This window comes from Penicillium chrysogenum (genome assembly GCF_028827035.1).
Source record: "Penicillium chrysogenum strain IBT 35668 chromosome Unknown utg000001l_segment0_segment0, whole genome shotgun sequence".
Classification (NCBI taxonomy): Eukaryota; Fungi; Ascomycota; class Eurotiomycetes; order Eurotiales; family Aspergillaceae; genus Penicillium; species Penicillium chrysogenum.
In genome coordinates this window covers 3,812,041-3,826,392 of record NW_026622749.1, presented here as the reverse complement: position 1 = coordinate 3,826,392, position 14,352 = coordinate 3,812,041, and the positions used below count along the sequence as shown (strand labels likewise).

Genomic DNA, 14,352 nt, shown 5'->3' with positions numbered 1-14,352 from the left:
CGCGAGGTTAATTGGCTCGTGGCGAGTTCGGGAGGTCTTTTTGTGTTTCTACATGTACGGAGTACTTTATTGTAGATATGTGGAAATATTCACTATAACTATCTACTATGTTCGGTATAGTGTACACAGAGCCAAACTGTTTTATTAGGCTCTTTGTGCAGTCAAACTGTATATGTATCTCTTCCTTCTAGGCCATTATTATAGAGCTTGGTCGTTATCTCCACAATATGAGACAATATGCACTTCTCAACTAGCCCAGTTAGTGAACTACTAGCTACTTACCCCGTCCACGGACATCACATCCCCTTCGGCTGAAACCTCCAACAACTACTATGTATGCCTCCCGACTAATGCACGAACTTCTTCAGCGTCATTTTCCCACCTGTGGGCATTGAGGATACAGACGAGGACTTCGCTTAGGGTCCGCCAGCCCACAGTTCGTGACTCAAACCACCGTTAAGTCCGACATCGGAATATGCGCAAAGCCGAATATCTCATACCTAGCGCCCAATTATATTACTTGAAGAAAGGCTGGCGAGTCTAGACAATGCACAGCCGAGTAGTGTCAGCTTAGCCTGGCATGATGCATGATACGGACAGGTTGGGTTAGCGCGTTCTGGCAGCAGGGTTTGCATTGACTAAGACAAAGGGTCACATCGGCGATCGCGACTTGATTTTAATTAATTGGAGCATCTGTGAATATATTAAGATATTAATATCGAGTTACAGAGTGTGGAGGAGTTAGATAGAAAGGCAAAATAACCAGATGTGTTGGGGACAGACGTAAAATGCAGATCTCTCAGTCTTCCCCGTGCAGATCGACGCGCACGAAACCCAGAAGAATAATCCCCACAGAGACGATCTTCCCGCAATTAACATCAACACGCGTTGCACTGTTACACTGCATTTACCTGGAGGAGCGGGAGCCGGAAAAAATACAAGAAAAGAAATTAAATATTCGGCTACTTCCTACGGAGTACTCCGTAGAACTCGAACGATTTCATTGTCTAGGCTCCAGGAGGCCCAATCATCCTATAACATATGAAACTATACTGCATACGAACTAGGTAACTGCATGCATGTACTAACGGGTAATCTAGGGAGATACTTTACTATACTAGTCCGGAAGACTTCCCCGTCGAATCAACGGCTAGTGCGATTTAATCAATTTCCAACAGGGTATAGCGACAGTTCTCACCGGTCTGCGGATCAGTATACTGTTCCAGAGCCTTCTCCACAGCAGCCATGTAACCGAGGACGTGCTCCTCCTGCCAGCGGCGACCGACGACCTGCACAGCAGTGGGGAGGCCAGCCATCTTGGCCGAGTCGTAGTGTTTCCACGCACCGCGCGCAATGCCGTGGTCACAGCCCACACGCTTGAGAGCGGTTTTATAGGGCGCGGCGAGGGCGTCGCGGATAGGGTCTACATGTCCTACGGGAATAACACCGGCGGAGTAGTCGAGCAAGTTCCACAGGAAGGTGTAACCGCACGAGGAGACGGCATCGTGCATGGCTTTGTGCGGCAGAGCTGGGGTAGCGTTGACAGGGCACAGGATGAAGTCGTATTGCTGGGGCTCGGCGTCCCACCACTTGTGCCAGGCGGCCCGGAAGGCTTCGCGCTGAGCGGTTATAGTCCACAGCTGGGCGGCAGACTTGGGGCCGAAGTCGCGGATGAGAGTGGCCGAGACCTTGTCGCGACGGATGTAGCGCACGTAGAGGTAGTAGAGGTAGCGGAGCGGACGGGGGAGGTGGGCGATGCGGGAGAGTTGGCTGGCGCCTGGGTCAGAGGGTTCGAAGCTCTTGAGCTTGGCGTTGAAGTGGTGGCAGCCGTCGGAGTTGAGGAGTTGTGAGGCGAGGTTCAGACCTGTGAAGGGGTCTGCGCTGGGTGGGGTGGTGATTTCTGAGACGGTGTGGCCGGCTTCGGTGAGGGCGGCCACGGTTGTTGCGATGGCGCGCTCAATGGTTGGAGTCGGGGGAACGACGCCTAGAGACTTGTAAGTAACTGTCTTCCATTTTTTGAGAGGTCGGGGTAATTGGATACATACCATCAGAGGTCATCAGACCAATGCGAAGCGGCTTGTTTTGAGCCTCAGACTCGACCTCGCTGCGCCAAGAAATGGGGTGCACACTGTGCTCATATTTCCAGGGCTCCATACGGATAATTGCACGAGTGAAGTAAGTCAAATCATCCAAGGTACGAGCCATAGGACTAAACACACTAGGAACACCCTCCTGGCCGGGCATGCTGGTGTTCACGCCGCCCTTGGGCCAGCGGCCAGTGCTGCAGCGGAGTGAGTAAATACCACTCCAGGCGGCGGGAACGCGCACCGAGCCAGCAACATCCGATCCAATCCCAATACGGCCACCCTGCGCTAGTAACGCTGCCTCTCCGCCGGTTGAGCCACCAGGCGAGTATGCAGGGACATGCGGGTTGCGGCATTGACCCCAGAGCCCGTTAGATGACTCAAAGGAGAGCAGGGTGATTGGCAAAGCAGTCTTAACATATGGGACAGCGCCTATGGAAATTAGTATGCAATCTAGCTGTAAAGGAACGCGTATTAAGAATGCTGATCTTACCGGCGTCTTTCAAGAGCTTCACCATAGGCCCATCTTCCAAAACACGATTTCCAGCCAGAGACGCATACCCAACACTTGTATCAAATCCCTTGACATTAATAGAGTCTTTTAAAGAGACCGGAATACCGGCCAATGGACCCTTCAGGTTGATCTCCGACTCCAGCCACGACTCGGCCTCGGGGAGCATCACCTCGGTAACGCAGTTGGTGCGCTCCTGAGCCCTTTTGGCTACCTTTCCATATGTGCGGAGGATATCGAGTGGGGAGACAGCTGAATCTTGAACATCGTGAACAAGCTCCTCGATAGGTTGATCAATGATTTTCCGGTCCTGGGCGGCAATTCGGAGGTGATACTGGTGCGAAAGACCCGTAAAGCGGAGTTCTCGTTCGCTTTGTTTTTGGTTCCTGTAATTGTTAGCTCCGGGAGAAGTAAACCCGAAAGGACAAAGACAACTTACCTTATGCGGCGGTATTCAAAGTAATCAAATGGAGGAAGCATAATGTCGGTGTTGTACAGAAAGGAAAGGGAAGTCGGGGGGTCTGGGGTCTTATATGCGGGGAATTGGAGAAGTGGAGAATGCGATACGGCTAGGACCGAGGTTAACCGTGGACACCTGACAACCTTCCCTTTCGGATGATACAAGTTATATTTGTATGGATATAATTCATGTATGTATACTAATATCTGCTTTTGTGGTCTGAATAGCTAAATTTTGAACGAATTCACTAAGTGCTGGCAACTGAACACCGGCGGCGAGTTCACCGCAGTAGAGATAAGAAGCCACAGCCCAGACACACACTATGCCTGTTACGGGAAGTGCACGCGCTTTAGGTGAAGTATATTACACATAGCCTTGGGGTCGTAGATAAACGAGATAGACGAGATAGCGATGTATGATTGTGGTTTAAATTTTCCATTGTATGCAGTTCTATGTAAAAGCTATCTAAGCAAAATGCCAAACGCCATTTGGAGGCGCGGCGGGTATATCTCCAATGTTATGCAAACTCATAAACGCCAAATTTCAAACAAAACAATGCCTCTCACTAGCCAAAGCCGGTTATTGGGTGGTATCCGGCCGAGGTTGGAGCCAGTTGTTCTTAGAAAGCCACCACAGAACCACGCTGATAACGATGATGAGCACCACGCCAAAGAAAATGACAATTCCCCAGATAATTGAGCGCCTGCTCTTCCGCCTTTCCTGTGATAGCCATGATGCCCTGGAGGGGTGAGCTGAAGTTCGCGAAAGATATGGGAGATAAGGGTGTCTTACGCGTATTGCTTTGTTTGCGGGCCCTGGTCAACTGCTCTTAGCTCTTCGTCCATGTGGACTGCAGTCGAGAAGCGTTTCCAGAAATATGGGTCTCTAACGAGGGCCATGGTGATATAATGTGGTATTAAGCCGAGGCGGACGCGTTGGTCGTGTTGTGGTTGACTGGATGACACAAGGGATGGTCGCGTCCGCGGGTGACAGGCTGAGAAGCGACCAACTCTTCGTGAATGGGGATGCGATATTAAATCGAGTAATCTAATTGAAGAGGCGTCCAATCAATAAGGACCTCGACGTATTCGGTCGAAGTGGTGGGTTGAAGATGGGCAGCAATTCACTGGCTAGCACTAAAGAAACGCCAACTTTCATAAGACGGGCTAGGGGTGCGAGCTGCACTTATCCTTTCAATAGAGGGGCCTTAGCGATCAAATGCCGCGTGTGGAATTCTGACTACTGACACATGTACATACTCCCTCGAGGCCTGGGATACCAATCAAACCACGATCGGCAGCCTATCTAGGTGGTGATCTGTGTAAGACAATAGCCGAGCCTAGGCCATGGACAAGAAAAGGAAGGCTGGCAGGTACTGGCGTTGGTTATTGTTTTGGCTGAATGTCAGTTCGTAGATGGCATGTTGATCGTGGAATGTTGGAACAGATGTGGAACCCAAATGAGAGATTCGTCAGCGATGGAATTTTTGATCGCTGACATTCAAGTAATAAGATTGGTAGACAAGGGCTTAGGAATGTAGTGCGGGATTTGCTTCCAACAACATTAATTTGAACTCTGGATCCACGAGGACGTTGTGGTACGGAGTAGAGAGTGAAGAACGGATTGTATCTGATATCACTTTCAGAAGCTGCTTCACGTGGGCAACTGTATGGCAGTTGGACGGCGTTGTCTGAACGATTATCGCAAATGCACCATAACCGGTGGCACACTATCGTCGCCGGCGTATCTCATCATGTTGCACAAATCTCGACTGGAACAGAAACCGATATGGATGATCTACCCAGAGAATTTCCATGTACTCGATAGAACAACTTTGCCTTCAGGGCATAGACCCGAAATACGAAACACGAATGGAATCGATGGGTAGGCAGTGAAACGCAAGCCTCAATCGATGTAGTCAAGATCGTGCGGCCCCCTTCCTCTTGCGACTTCCATTCTAAGTTTGAATCATCGGTCGGTGCCAATACCACATAACCAAAGAAGAAGTCTCGTCGTGACCCCACTAGAAACATCAGTCAGATCTGGATAATCTTGCCATGCTTCCAGCCCAAAGAATGCCATTGCCAGCAACTGAAATCCGGCGGCAAGAACAATTGGTGGCGACTGATCCAAATGAGCGGGATCGAACCGAAGATCAATCCTCAGGGGAGTTGACGCGTCTGTATTCGTTGGCTGGAGACTTTGAAACTGGATAGCCGGCGGTTGGGCAGAGCAGGCAACGAGTTTACCAGTGAATGTCGCAGCAACACTGTGGAGAGAGACTTTTCCGCTCTGAGTCGATAATACTTATTCTTTCCTGGGACAAGTATTGGGAGATGTTCGTTTCGCGTCGGGAGGATTTGCACGGGATGTATTCTTCCAGAATTTTCGACCTTCCTGCCTTGCCATCCCGCTGCCACAGTGCAAAGTTGATACTGTAAACCACTTCCGTCATTTCTGGTGACATGTCATGTATTTCGTGGGATTTGTGGAATGGTAGCTGAGACTTCCAGGTAGCTGCAGATGTTCTTGTTGGATTTGGTGATTGGCGCACGGGTGACGACAGGCGTGGATGGGAAGTTCCTCGGGGATAATAAGCTTGAATGGGAGTCGGTGACTCTTGCCGGATTTTAGGGTGTTTGTGTCCTCAAAGTAGTCGTAAATGGCCATATCCATGCTTAGGAAGGGTTTCTGGAGTGAATTGAAGGGTAAAGCCAGATGAGTATTCATGTTCTCGACTTGGACTCACATCATCCCTGTTGGCTGTGTTAATATCGGTATGGTAGTGCTACTTCCATCGCTCACGTACCTTTGAATGTGATAGTTACGTCTTCAATGTTGGGTTCTTGGTGAGGTATAAAAACGATTTCGCCATCGATTGTGTCGTGGGTCTTGAAAGTTGGCGAGTCAAACGAGCTATTGACAACAAATTCCACATTTGATAACTGCATCATGTGCGTGTGTTTAGTTGACCCAGCCCGTAGCCCTGGAGCTAAACTATACCTCTGGCATGCCGGTCAAGTATCGTTTTCCCGAGTTGAATTCTTCTTATACCGGACACTGAATTCACCGGTTCACCCGATGAGGCTAGATGACTTCCATTCTCAAATAATCCCAGAAAAAGAGCAAGTACTGTCTACGTGATGTGGAGGATAGTCGGCAAACGCACATCTTCCCGATCTTCGCCGAGCAAAAGTTGCGGCCAAAACACTTCGAGCCGAAAGTTGCCATCTACAGAACATATAGTATAGTAGAAGATAGCTTTGCATTTCAGCCTGATTTAATCCCCATTTTTGACAGATAAGCAATGTTAGCAGTACATGTCAATTCTCAGGAAATCGAAAATTACCTCCCTCGAGTCCAACACTATATATATCCTGGTCACCAAATTAGTAAAGGTCTTGAACTCGTAAGAGGCAAGATACCGTACAAAAACTGAAAAGTCCCCGTGAACCACCGTTGTGACATATCGGGTTGTAATCTATTGCATCTGGTACCTAGGTATGTATGGTTGCAGAGGCTCATTTGTGATGGCTCGCATGTGAAATACATGAGTGGCTCGCCCTTTTTGTCATTAGTCTTCGTTTCCTCGTCGCATTCAACTGCTTTCACTGATAGACCGATATATGAGGTTGGATCTAATATATTTCGCAAGTGTATATAGCCATAACTGGTTACGATTCTAATATCTGTGATGTTCAGTGGTGTGTGTCTAGCCTCTACTATGATAAGGTCAATTAAACGTTATTGTTTTTCTTTCTTGTTTTCTCTTTTTAGAAAGAGGCGGCCTGTGAGCGTAACAGTAAAATGGGAACATAACAACAAGCGCAAAAGGACACCTCATAAACACACGAATAATAATATTGATGAGGTGTTGGAGCTTGCATATATGCAGCATGCACCAGAGGACATTAAGTAGTGAGGGTAGTTAGGCCCACCAATGAGCAGCAATGTATATCGTGACGAATTCTACTCCTTGCTTGTCCGTAAACTGGCCCCATCCAGGCCTGCAGCCCGTTGTTGCTCAACTAAAACCCACAACGTTAAGGGGACCAAACAAAATAATTCAAGTTGTGTTACCCTTGAACACCAATACCCCCGCAGAGATAGAGAATTGACATCTAAGATACAGACCTCAAACAGGGAAGTAGCTTTCCTGTTCTGGAAGCAGTAGCATGTAGATCAGTGGATCGTCCTTGGGTCAATGGCTTGAAGAAACGCATGACACTGTGTCTGGTTGTGAGTTGATTTATGAACGAAGCATGAGGCCGAAGAGAATCAATGATACCTTTGCTAATACAAGAAAGGTAACAACATGGTGCCACTGACGTTCCATCTGCTTAGACCTAGATCGATATATTGTTCCCATTGAGGCATGTATGTATCGTATAGTACATCGCACCTTCTACTCTGGCGCCTTCGATTTGGTTAAGGCAAGGAAACAAAGGAAGAAGAAGTACTGCGTAAAGCAGGTAAAGGAACCTTTTATTGTTGTTGTATGCTGGTACCTTTATTTATAAACACATCAATCACAATCGCTTCAGCCACACTCGGGAAGCATGCAATAGACAAAAGCATAGAACAGATATAATAAGTTACAATATATGTTCGTGCGATGGTAGGAAATATAATCAAAAGCAGTAAGAAAAAGGGGGTCGAGGTGTGGTGAGCTTGGAATTACCCTGTTCCTCCATGTTACAGGCCTGAGCTCACAGTCTGACACACATGGAACTACCATACCAGAGTAACTCTAATGTAGTATGATGACGCCACTTGTTACCAAATCAATGTCGATCTATCCACTTCGGAGGCTAGTATGCGTATAGCGCCGGGCCTCCCGTGTCGTTAATGTTAAGTAATAGACAAGTATTCTACCATTTGTTAATTTATATTGACCATTCCCCTCAAATAGCTTGACTCGATGGGAGGTAATTGTAGGGTTGACCGGGATATACCCGCCCAAGGACCATCACAATGTGCCCCATGACGGGTATGAAGTGCCGGTGAACTGCCCTAGGTAAGTACGTTTATCTTGTCAGACATCATCCCAAGAGCTTTGGCCAGCATACTTTCATCATCTTCCTGGACAACCAAGCGTCATAGCACCGGATATATTATCAGGAGATGAATGGTTCGTTGTAGATGGCAACCACCAGCACCCACCAAATATGAACATGACGTGTGTAGCAACTCAAAGAAGTGCCCTGCAGATAGCTAGGTGGAGGGTGAGAGGTAGGGAAGCAATGCCCCAAATCGAGTCGAAGCTAGGGGAATATATAAACGGACACGGTGTCTCTAGGCAAGAGCAAAGCAGTTAAAAGGCAATGATCAGGCCACATACATTAGGTCTTATGAAGATCGATAACCCTATTATTTTCAACATGGATCATGCGGCACGAGAACTTTCGAGTGATACAGAATACTCCCCCGAAGCTTTTATCGCAACTCTATTACGTGACAAACCAGAGCATAAGCATTTGGATGTCTTAACTGAGCTTCTGACAAGGAGTTCCGAAATCGATGAGCGGGTTGCTTCATCTATCAGTGCCGCTTGGCACTGGATATGCCAGAATGATCTTTGGTCCATGAGATATGAGAGCCTCAGCGAGTACCGAAAGGCTATCGGATATATGGAAACTGTACGACCAATAGTACAGCGACATAAGAAATCGGAGCTAGCGAAACGATCAAGTATCCAAACAATCTTTCGTTACTGGAAGGTCCCCTATGACAAGGCTTTTTCGATAAACACTCGCCCCTTAAGCTGGAGCAAACACTTACTTTCATTGGTAGCCTGCTTGAGCAAGCATCGGGGTCATCTGGAGTCTGTCTCACTTCTCGAAGAAAGTATGAAAAACAGACCAGAACGCGGACGCACTAGGAATCGCCTCATGGCAAGTGATGTCCAACGGGCATTGGAGACTTTAGGCATACCACAGACACGCTTGGCAACACGCGAATGTAAGTGATGACATTCTCCAGTTGAACCCTCTAAGGACGTTGCTTACAGCATTTCAAGCAAAAAAATCCCGGATCTCTTCTCGCGCGGCTCCAAGCAAAGGCACCGATAGTGGGGCTGAGTTTGGCTCCACGCCTTCCACCATCCATCCAGAAGCGTTGTCCCACCCCGAGACACCGCTGTCGTTGGGAGTCTCGCCTACTCAACCGTTACAAACCAACACAGAGCTAGATGAGTGGCAGTGCTGTGGATGTATCCCAATATGCTTGCCACTCATCGCCCTAATTTCTACTCCTGGAGCGAAGTTTGATAAGAAGCTTCTGACGGCATTGGTGGACTGGGCATATACAATGTCGTGGGGTAGCTTCTGCTCCGACCACCTAATGCAACTCGCCCAGTTTATCCCAGGAGAGGATCCGTGCAATAGAAATAGAACTGAAGCAATTCAGAGTCTGGAAGCCTTCTCCTCGCGTGGACGCTATAGTTGCATCGGTACGTGCAATGTCCTCTATGTTCAGCCGCTGTCAAATATATGCTAACGTACGGTTACTGATAGGCGATCAACCCTCCATCTCCGCTCCCATCCTTTGTTCCAATACACTGCTATGTCGTTATACTGGGTCTGCCGATGCTTGGTGGCGTTGGCGAAGGGATGGGTTTCTCCATATTCCCGGCTTCTTCTCCTACATGGAAGAGCTTGGTGTGTTCGAACGGGTCCGAAAGTACCTCAACAGAAGCGCCAGTCAAGAATACACCAATTCGATCGATCAAAACACGATCCAGCGGTGCTACAGGATGCTAACTGAAATGGTACAACGGGATCCGGCACACTATGCTGTTCTCGTCGCATGCAGACCGGACCAAAGTTCGAAACTCATTCATCGCCGAGTCGAATATCAACAACACACTGTTTTTGAAAGCGACGATATAGGGTTCGGTGCCCCAATCGACCGTATTAAGTGGCTGGTTCAAGGAGAAGGCACAAGCGATGTCCAAAGTACTGTCGTCTTCCCGACGTATGAGACTGCACAAAAGATCCTACTGGCCCCAGGGTCCCATCGCCAATTGGACTCATGGCGACAGAGCTCATTGAAATTAAAGTATGGAAATGGATACACAGTATTTGGTGAGGCTCATGAGATTGTGGTACAGCCCGGAGATTTAGTTATGTGTCTTCCGCAAATTCTCCGATGGCCAAAGACCTTTTCATCCTCGAACATTCTCAACCTGTCACAGGTCGGACTGGAAAGCAGCATCACCACAACTCCCGAAAGACCTAGTGAGAGGCACGATACATATTGTTCCGATGCCTGGGAACATCCAGAACCGCAGTTTTACGATGCCGAACAAACACCGCACGAATATCATGCGGCAAAAGCGGGTCTTACCAAGGACAGCTGGTGTGATGTTTCCAGTGCTATAGGCCAGGCATTGGCCGGCCATCTGGATTGGAGTAACGACAAAGTGAGCGAAGAAATGAATTGCATTCTTGGTTCCCATGGAGCGAGAGCAGTCGAATTTGTCGCGAAGTCACGGGCGGAGTTGGCAAGACAGTTCCACAAGCTGTGTGATTCACTTGAGCGAAATGCAGAGCGGGACTCTGGTATGAAGAACCCTTCCTGGTTTACAACAACACTACTGACTGACTCGCATTCAAGCTTGCGGGATGGACATGTGTGAGGAGCAACTCAACGAACCGGAATTCTTCCAAGACCAACTTGAATACCTTGAGACCCCGGAGTCATTTATAGATCCTTTAGCGCCAATGTCTCCTACATGGAATACTCCCTCACTAGATGATATGGTCGCAGACTTGGATCATACTTTTTCCCAACAGCGTATGTCTTTCGAGTTGCCTTGAGTGGACATGTACAGTTAGATATTATAATTGTTCGAGTTCTATTTTCAAAGCGATGTATCTATATCCGAGACCACAAACTGTTCGCATCACCGCTGCTGATATGTTTCAAAAGTAAAGCCGAAAGTAAAGCCGAAAGTCATCGCCACTCCCTATTTAGCTATGCTCTGCAAATTTAGATCTAGCACGGAGGCCTGCACCGCAAAAGTAGAGAATAAACATGCCAATCTGGGTGTAAGTTAGTATGGGGAATGACCATCATATCTGAATTGTGGCACATGTTGAATAAGAGGAGACTTACAATTCCTAGGATGCTCAAGCCAGCTAACAGAGTCACCCCTTTGTCAATACCAAGGTCAATGAACATAAATCGGGAGAAAAGGATGAATGCGAACGCGACGGCAGATCGTGATATATCATTTCCGGCAAACAGTGAAGCTTCATACTTTGGGTACGCAAGCGACAGGTAGACAAGTACGCATTGCAATACGATGAAGACAGATCCTGCATATAGGACAATACCGAGGGCGCTAACAGCCCAATGGATATTTCCATTGGTAGTCCAGGCTAAACGACATAAAGTTAGTCTCATAGTATGGAATATAAGGCCGACCTTAGAAGGACTGCTTCTACATACCGAAAATAAACAGTCCGATCGTTGGACCAAAAGAAGCGAACAGAGCAGGGGGTAGGCGGTGCTCGTGTGGACGCCTGCCGTTGGCCTTTAGTTCAGGCATGAGACTGGTATAAAGATACACAATATAGACAACAACTGCAACTGCACAGCCAATAATGATTGAGATGAAGATCAGGGCAACATCCTTAGCATCAAACCCATATTTGGCCGGATAGGTCAACGGAAACGCCTCGAAGAATGAGTAGTAGATTCCATAGACCAAGGAGGTGTAGACATTGGCGAACAGGATGGCCGGATCTTTAACCATTATCTCGACAGGTTTGACTAAAGAGTCAAGAAGCATGTTGTAAAACTTTTGACGATTCTGCGTAATTTCGGATTGCGAGAAAAGTCTCGTGTTCCCAGTAACTCTGCGTAGTCGCTCTGCACGGCGGAGGAGAATATTATCGGCCGAGGTCTCTGGAAGACAGAAGACCATAAGGATAAGGATGGGTGCACCCATCCAAAGAATTTCCCACATTGCCCATCGCCATCTGAACACCATAATCAGCCGCTGATATGATACACACAATATCAATTGGGAGTCTCACCCCTTTTCGGCGATTGAAAAGACCGACAAAACCGGGCCAAGTGCTGGTCCACCGTACGCCGCAGCAACCCAGCTGGTCAATCCTAGCGGTAGGTAAATATCCGAGTACTATCCGATATTCGGTTAGCTCTAGCAGAAGAAGGTACACACCCTTCCACGCTAAGAGGCATTTTTGCACGAACCATATCTCCCATCGACGCACCACCACTTGCCAGGCAGGGGCTCCCGAAAAAGCCCTGAAGAAGTCGAAGAACCATAAATCCGGCGTAGTTTTCTACCAAAGCGGTGGGGACACATAGTATAACAAAGGCGATGAAGGAGGTAATATACGGGATGTTGCGACCATATAATGGAACCTCGCTCAAGGGCGAGAAGAGCAACGGTCCCAGGCCATCTAGAAGAACCGAGGCATTAATACTTATCCTTTGTGAGGTGTGATAGGAACTTACAGCCTAAGACATATAACGCCAACCCCAATGAAGCCTTCGTCTGACTGACTTGGAAATATTCCATTACCTGGCTGTTGGGCAATTAGTCGCGGTGGTGCACTTCTGGGATTTCGAGCTTACGGTTCGGCCGGCACATAGATTGATGAGCCAGAATATATGGCAAATGTGTACAAACTATCGGGAATTAGTCACACTGTTGCGTGCCCAGGTGAAGAGGTATAATGTGAGGTGACATGTACCATATCTGAAAGGTAACGAGTCTTTTCTTCCATGACGACCAATTTCTCGGGTTTGAAGGATCGTCTGGCCCATACCAACCAACTATATTGTTCGCCTCATCTTGCACGTGTCCTCCCTCTGAATTGGCACCCGGCGGGAAGTACGAAGCTGGCGCTGGAGTTATGGGAGAGTCGCTAAGACTTTGATCGGATTCAACCGGGTGCCCTTTCTGTCCCAAATTCGCCGGTAGAACAAATCCGGGCTTTTCTTCCGGATAAAGTAGAATCCTATTCCCGGTAATCGCTCGTAAAAGTTGACCCAGAGGTGACTCGCGTATGGTGTCCGATCTCCTTCGGAGCCGATAGTTTATTGGTTTATAGAATAACTGTGAATAAACCACAGAAGATGGCTAGCTATTATAACTAGACTTCGCTTATGATCGTCCGAGTCTACAATACATCACTTCATATCAAATGGCGAAAATATAGGGTGTACGATGTACGCAGGCCATCATCGTTAAGGCAAATCCGGGCGATCGGTGTAACCACCCCTTGCATTATATGCAAGATTCGCAGAATTTGCAAAACCAGTCTTCATAGTTCGATACTATTGGAATTTGTACGAGACATCTGCAAATTATATCAAGATCGAACCTAAAATATGTTGACCTGAAAGATCAACAAATACCGATGCTTTGTGTAACAACTTCATGAGCGCATATAGTGTTGGATTACAGATTATATTATATAGACCCGAGGACAAGATATAAGCCCTGGAATCTCAATGGAAGGTTATTGAGGATAATCTATTCTCTAACTTCTGTCTTCGTGGGATAATATTCTAAGAAAATTGATATTGCCATTTCTCTTTCGTCTAGTGAGTTTATGACCCAGCAGCTCGCCACTACGCATATCCCCAGAACTAGACCATTGGGTTGCACATTGAATGCTGTGATAATCTCCCCCACGGAAGTATATAATTGTTGGGTGTCCCAGGCCCCATAGATTCAGCACCATCTAGCCACTTAAATCTCTACTCGCTCCTCTCTCTTCCTTCCTGTCCCCCATCTCCTCCGCTGCAGACCCAACGTACACACTTTTATCTCCATAGAGGCTCCACATTGTGTACACCGTAACACTCCGTTGGAGATATACATGTGTTACCAGGTATTTGCGCCGTTTCCGAATATGGATACTTGCATATTTCGTACATCTATTATGCATAGGGAAGTATAAACACATCCAGCTTTTTATTCACTCCCAATACTTTTCAATCGACGATTGTTTCTATAGGGGACTATCTTCTTTGTTAGTATCAGATAGTCCTCACTCGGTTATGCTGTAGATATTGTCTGGGTCGAATATTGGACGATGATTGGCTCGGCAACATGAAATTTCGCCAGATTCCTCCCGTACTTCATTCATCTCCTAGATTTACATCTGCAGAGAGCTCGGCTGACTCTCTTGCTGTCGTTGCCCCTAACCAGCTGGGGCTTTTTGGGTATACCTCTGCCCCGACAAACCCTACGAACGATATGGCGTTCCTAGGAGAGAGAATGGAAGAGTTTCTAGCCCCGCCGGACGCCG

The 14,352-nt window shown here is 47.6% G+C and overlaps 5 protein-coding genes across 5 annotated transcripts; 1 reads left to right on the top strand and 4 right to left on the bottom strand.

The window, feature by feature from the left end:
- Window positions 1-1,160: 1,160 nt before the first annotated feature.
- Window positions 1,161-3,075, bottom strand: N7489_001529 (putative acetamidase; the record flags this gene model as incomplete). Its single annotated transcript, XM_056707284.1, has 4 exons — window positions 1,161-1,984; window positions 2,046-2,516; window positions 2,578-2,981; window positions 3,035-3,075. 4 exons carry the CDS (start codon window positions 3,073-3,075, stop codon window positions 1,161-1,163), a joined length of 1,740 nt encoding a protein of 579 aa, XP_056571586.1.
- A 559-nt stretch (window positions 3,076-3,634) lies between these two features.
- On the bottom strand, window positions 3,635-3,954 carry N7489_001528 (uncharacterized protein; the record flags this gene model as incomplete). Its single annotated transcript, XM_056707283.1, has 2 exons — window positions 3,635-3,794; window positions 3,848-3,954. The coding sequence occupies 2 exons, from the start codon at window positions 3,952-3,954 to the stop codon at window positions 3,635-3,637; spliced, it is 267 nt and encodes an 88-aa protein (XP_056571585.1).
- Window positions 3,955-5,506: 1,552 nt separating this feature from the next.
- N7489_001527 (uncharacterized protein) lies at window positions 5,507-6,006 on the bottom strand (the record flags this gene model as incomplete). Its single annotated transcript, XM_056707282.1, has 3 exons — window positions 5,507-5,746; window positions 5,805-5,818; window positions 5,865-6,006. The coding sequence occupies 3 exons, from the start codon at window positions 6,004-6,006 to the stop codon at window positions 5,507-5,509; spliced, it is 396 nt and encodes a 131-aa protein (XP_056571584.1).
- Window positions 6,007-8,436: 2,430 nt separating this feature from the next.
- N7489_001526 (uncharacterized protein) lies at window positions 8,437-10,875 on the top strand (the record flags this gene model as incomplete). Its single annotated transcript, XM_056707281.1, has 4 exons — window positions 8,437-9,016; window positions 9,066-9,506; window positions 9,571-10,617; window positions 10,673-10,875. The coding sequence occupies 4 exons, from the start codon at window positions 8,437-8,439 to the stop codon at window positions 10,873-10,875; spliced, it is 2,271 nt and encodes a 756-aa protein (XP_056571583.1).
- A 153-nt stretch (window positions 10,876-11,028) lies between these two features.
- N7489_001525 (MFS transporter) lies at window positions 11,029-13,115 on the bottom strand (the record flags this gene model as incomplete). The annotated part of the gene is made up of 8 exons (XM_056707280.1): window positions 11,029-11,100; window positions 11,174-11,439; window positions 11,510-12,042; window positions 12,100-12,206; window positions 12,281-12,492; window positions 12,548-12,618; window positions 12,668-12,721; window positions 12,742-13,115. Coding segments are annotated over 8 exons (1,689 nt in total), but the record flags the coding sequence as incomplete, so codon positions are not given.
- Window positions 13,116-14,352: the final 1,237 nt, after the last annotated feature.